Source organism: Primulina tabacum, chromosome 1 (assembly GCF_025594145.1).
Source record: "Primulina tabacum isolate GXHZ01 chromosome 1, ASM2559414v2, whole genome shotgun sequence".
Lineage (NCBI taxonomy): Eukaryota > Viridiplantae > Streptophyta > Magnoliopsida > Lamiales > Gesneriaceae > Primulina > Primulina tabacum.
In genome coordinates this window covers 9,592,964-9,595,531 of record NC_134550.1, presented here as the reverse complement: position 1 = coordinate 9,595,531, position 2,568 = coordinate 9,592,964, and the positions used below count along the sequence as shown (strand labels likewise).

Here is a 2,568-nt window from a genome sequence, read left to right as displayed (position 1 = left end):
GATGCCCATCGAGTACTTTTGTTATATGTTGATGACATTTTGAAATTAGAATAATGTTCATTTGTTTGTTTAAATAAATTTATTTTGAGCAATGCATATGTCCATTGGATTGTTGTATTATTATAAATTGAGTGTTTAAGTCGTTAAACACAGAAAGATTCAATTTGTAATTCAATCCAAAGTTTTATTGTCCACGATCGGTAAATAAATTAGGACAAATTATTTTGATAAGATCGTCTCAATATTATTGAAGCCTATCTTTGGTTTGGTAATAAAATTAGGGATACATTTTGTTGTATTGGACTGGACCACGTGAGATTTGAATTTGATTTGACCATACTAATTCAAAATCACTAGACTGTCGTACATAACACCTTAATCCTGAGCGGATAATGAACTTTGATTACTAACTTGAAGTTCTTTGATACATCAATTAGTAAGACCAAACTATTGGTCAATATCTCGATGTTTTGGGAATCAAAATGAAATAACAAAGAACATATGTTCGTAATATGGAATCTGTCATCTAGTCAATAGGTATGATCATAAACTCACAAGTTCTTCTAGAAGACAGTAAAATCTGAGCTCAGTAATTCAACATTCTTGTTGAGTTAATTATGTGATGTGATCACATGGGACTGTCAAAAAGAAGATGAGGGTTGAGAAGCTATGAATATCTAATATGAGATATATGGTCATGATACCCTGTCTTAGATGTTCTAATTGATCGACATGGGTGATATGTTGGGTCGATAAATCAGAGGATATAATTATTGATTTTGTGCTTCAGTAATATCAATTAATTTGATAGTGCAATCTTATTCTTTTAGTGGAGTAGAATAAGATTAATAAATTATTTTGATTAATCATGAGTTGATTGGATCAAATTAATTTATTGGAACTTAATTTAATTGAATCCGACCAGGTCCCTTTGGTGGCTCTAATATAAACTCGGATAAATTATATGAGTTATAATTTATGGTATATGTGGGATAAATTTATCTGGACTATTATATTACATGGAAGTTTATCATCTAATCTTCTAGACATGATATAATATATTCTGTCCATTTAAATTTATATTTTAAAAAGATATTGTCATTATCTTTTATGTTACAAGATATTACAAATATATATTATATATATGTGATATTGTAATAAGTGACCACACACAATCCTATGTTTAGAGTTTGAGAGAATACCGGAGAAGGCTTGGAGGTTTGGAGCGTAGATCTAGTGCAGAGAAAGATCGAAAACACGCTTCAAGGATAATCTCTAATTTCTGTGTGTTGTAATTAATTAATTCGTGTTAAATACGTAGAACAATCGATCCTGTGAAGAAGAGATGATTGAAATCACAAGAAATTAATTTTTGTGATCCGATCTTCTCGATCTTGGCTAACATTCATGTCTAATGGTTCACTCGAGAAGTACATCTTTAATCGAGAAAGTGATGATGGTTCATTAAGCTGGGACACAAAGTATAAGATCGCAGTTGGAGTAGCACGAGGGATCGAGTATCTGCACCGGGGTTGTAACATTCAAATATTGCATTTTGACATCAAGCCACACAACATACTTTTAACTGAAAATTTCACCCCAAAAATCTCCGATTTTGGGCTTGCGAAAGCTTATTTAACAGAGAAAAATATCGTTACCCTCACTGCTGCTCGGGGAACGATATGTTATGTGGCTCCTGAGTTGATCAACAGAAGCATCGGAGGGGTCTCATTTAAGGCCGACGTCTATAGCTTTGGAATGCTTCTAATGGAAATGGTCGGCCTAAGACAGGACTTGACAGCAAACGATCAAAATGCCAGCAAATATTTTCCAGATTGGATTTATGATCGCGTCAACAAAGGAAAAGATGTCGACATCGGAGATGCTGATCAAACTGATGATGAATGTAGGGGGAAAATCAATAGGATGACAATAGCTGCGTTGTGGTGCATACAAATGAGTCCAGATGATCGACCCTCGATGAGTAAAGTATTGGAAATGCTGGAAAGTAACACTGAAGTATTGCAAATCCCACCTCAGCCCTCGGAATTATCCCAACAAGTTGCAGAAAATGAGGACGACGAATGGGAGACATACTCTGATTCCGTAACCTTGTTTGATGATACTCTAAGCTCTGTGTAAACATAGGTCTGCTTGTTCTTTGCTCCCTTATTTCTTGCCATGCGTGTTTTTAAACTATAAATTATTATGTTTGGCTCCTTATGATCACTATGTAAACATGATAGTGTTGAAAATTCATAAGCTAAATTTAAGTTGTCTTCTGGGAGATTCCCTTTCGAAGATATTGATGTAATGTTTTATGGTAACTAAAATAATTTCTTATTTCATTTTTTTAAAAAAAATATTTAACCATTAAGACTTGCATGTGTACCTGTGAGTTGTCTTCTTCTTCTTCTTTTTTGCTACTATTTACTTATTGTGGTTTAATTCTTTTCTTTTGGGTGTAAATATTAATAGTTTGTATTTCTTCAATTCGTTTCTGCGATTTCTCTGTTGCAACATGTTTTGTGTTTCAGTTTCTGAGAGTGATTTTGGCTATTTTCACAT

The 2,568-nt window shown here is 33.3% G+C and overlaps 1 protein-coding gene across 1 annotated transcript; it reads left to right on the top strand.

Moving 5' to 3' along the window:
• The first annotated feature begins 1,407 nt into the window (after positions 1-1,407).
• LOC142504454 (rust resistance kinase Lr10-like) lies at positions 1,408-2,142 on the top strand. The gene has a single exon (XM_075617319.1). The coding sequence runs from the start codon at positions 1,408-1,410 to the stop codon at positions 2,140-2,142; it is 735 nt and encodes a 244-aa protein (XP_075473434.1).
• The last annotated feature ends 426 nt before the right edge of the window (positions 2,143-2,568 follow it).

Bases quoted from the DNA above. Each gene is read 5' to 3' on its own strand.
- LOC142504454 (XM_075617319.1), top strand. From the start codon at position 1,408: ATGTCTAATGGTTCACTCGAGAAGTACATCTTTAATCGAGAAAGTGAT.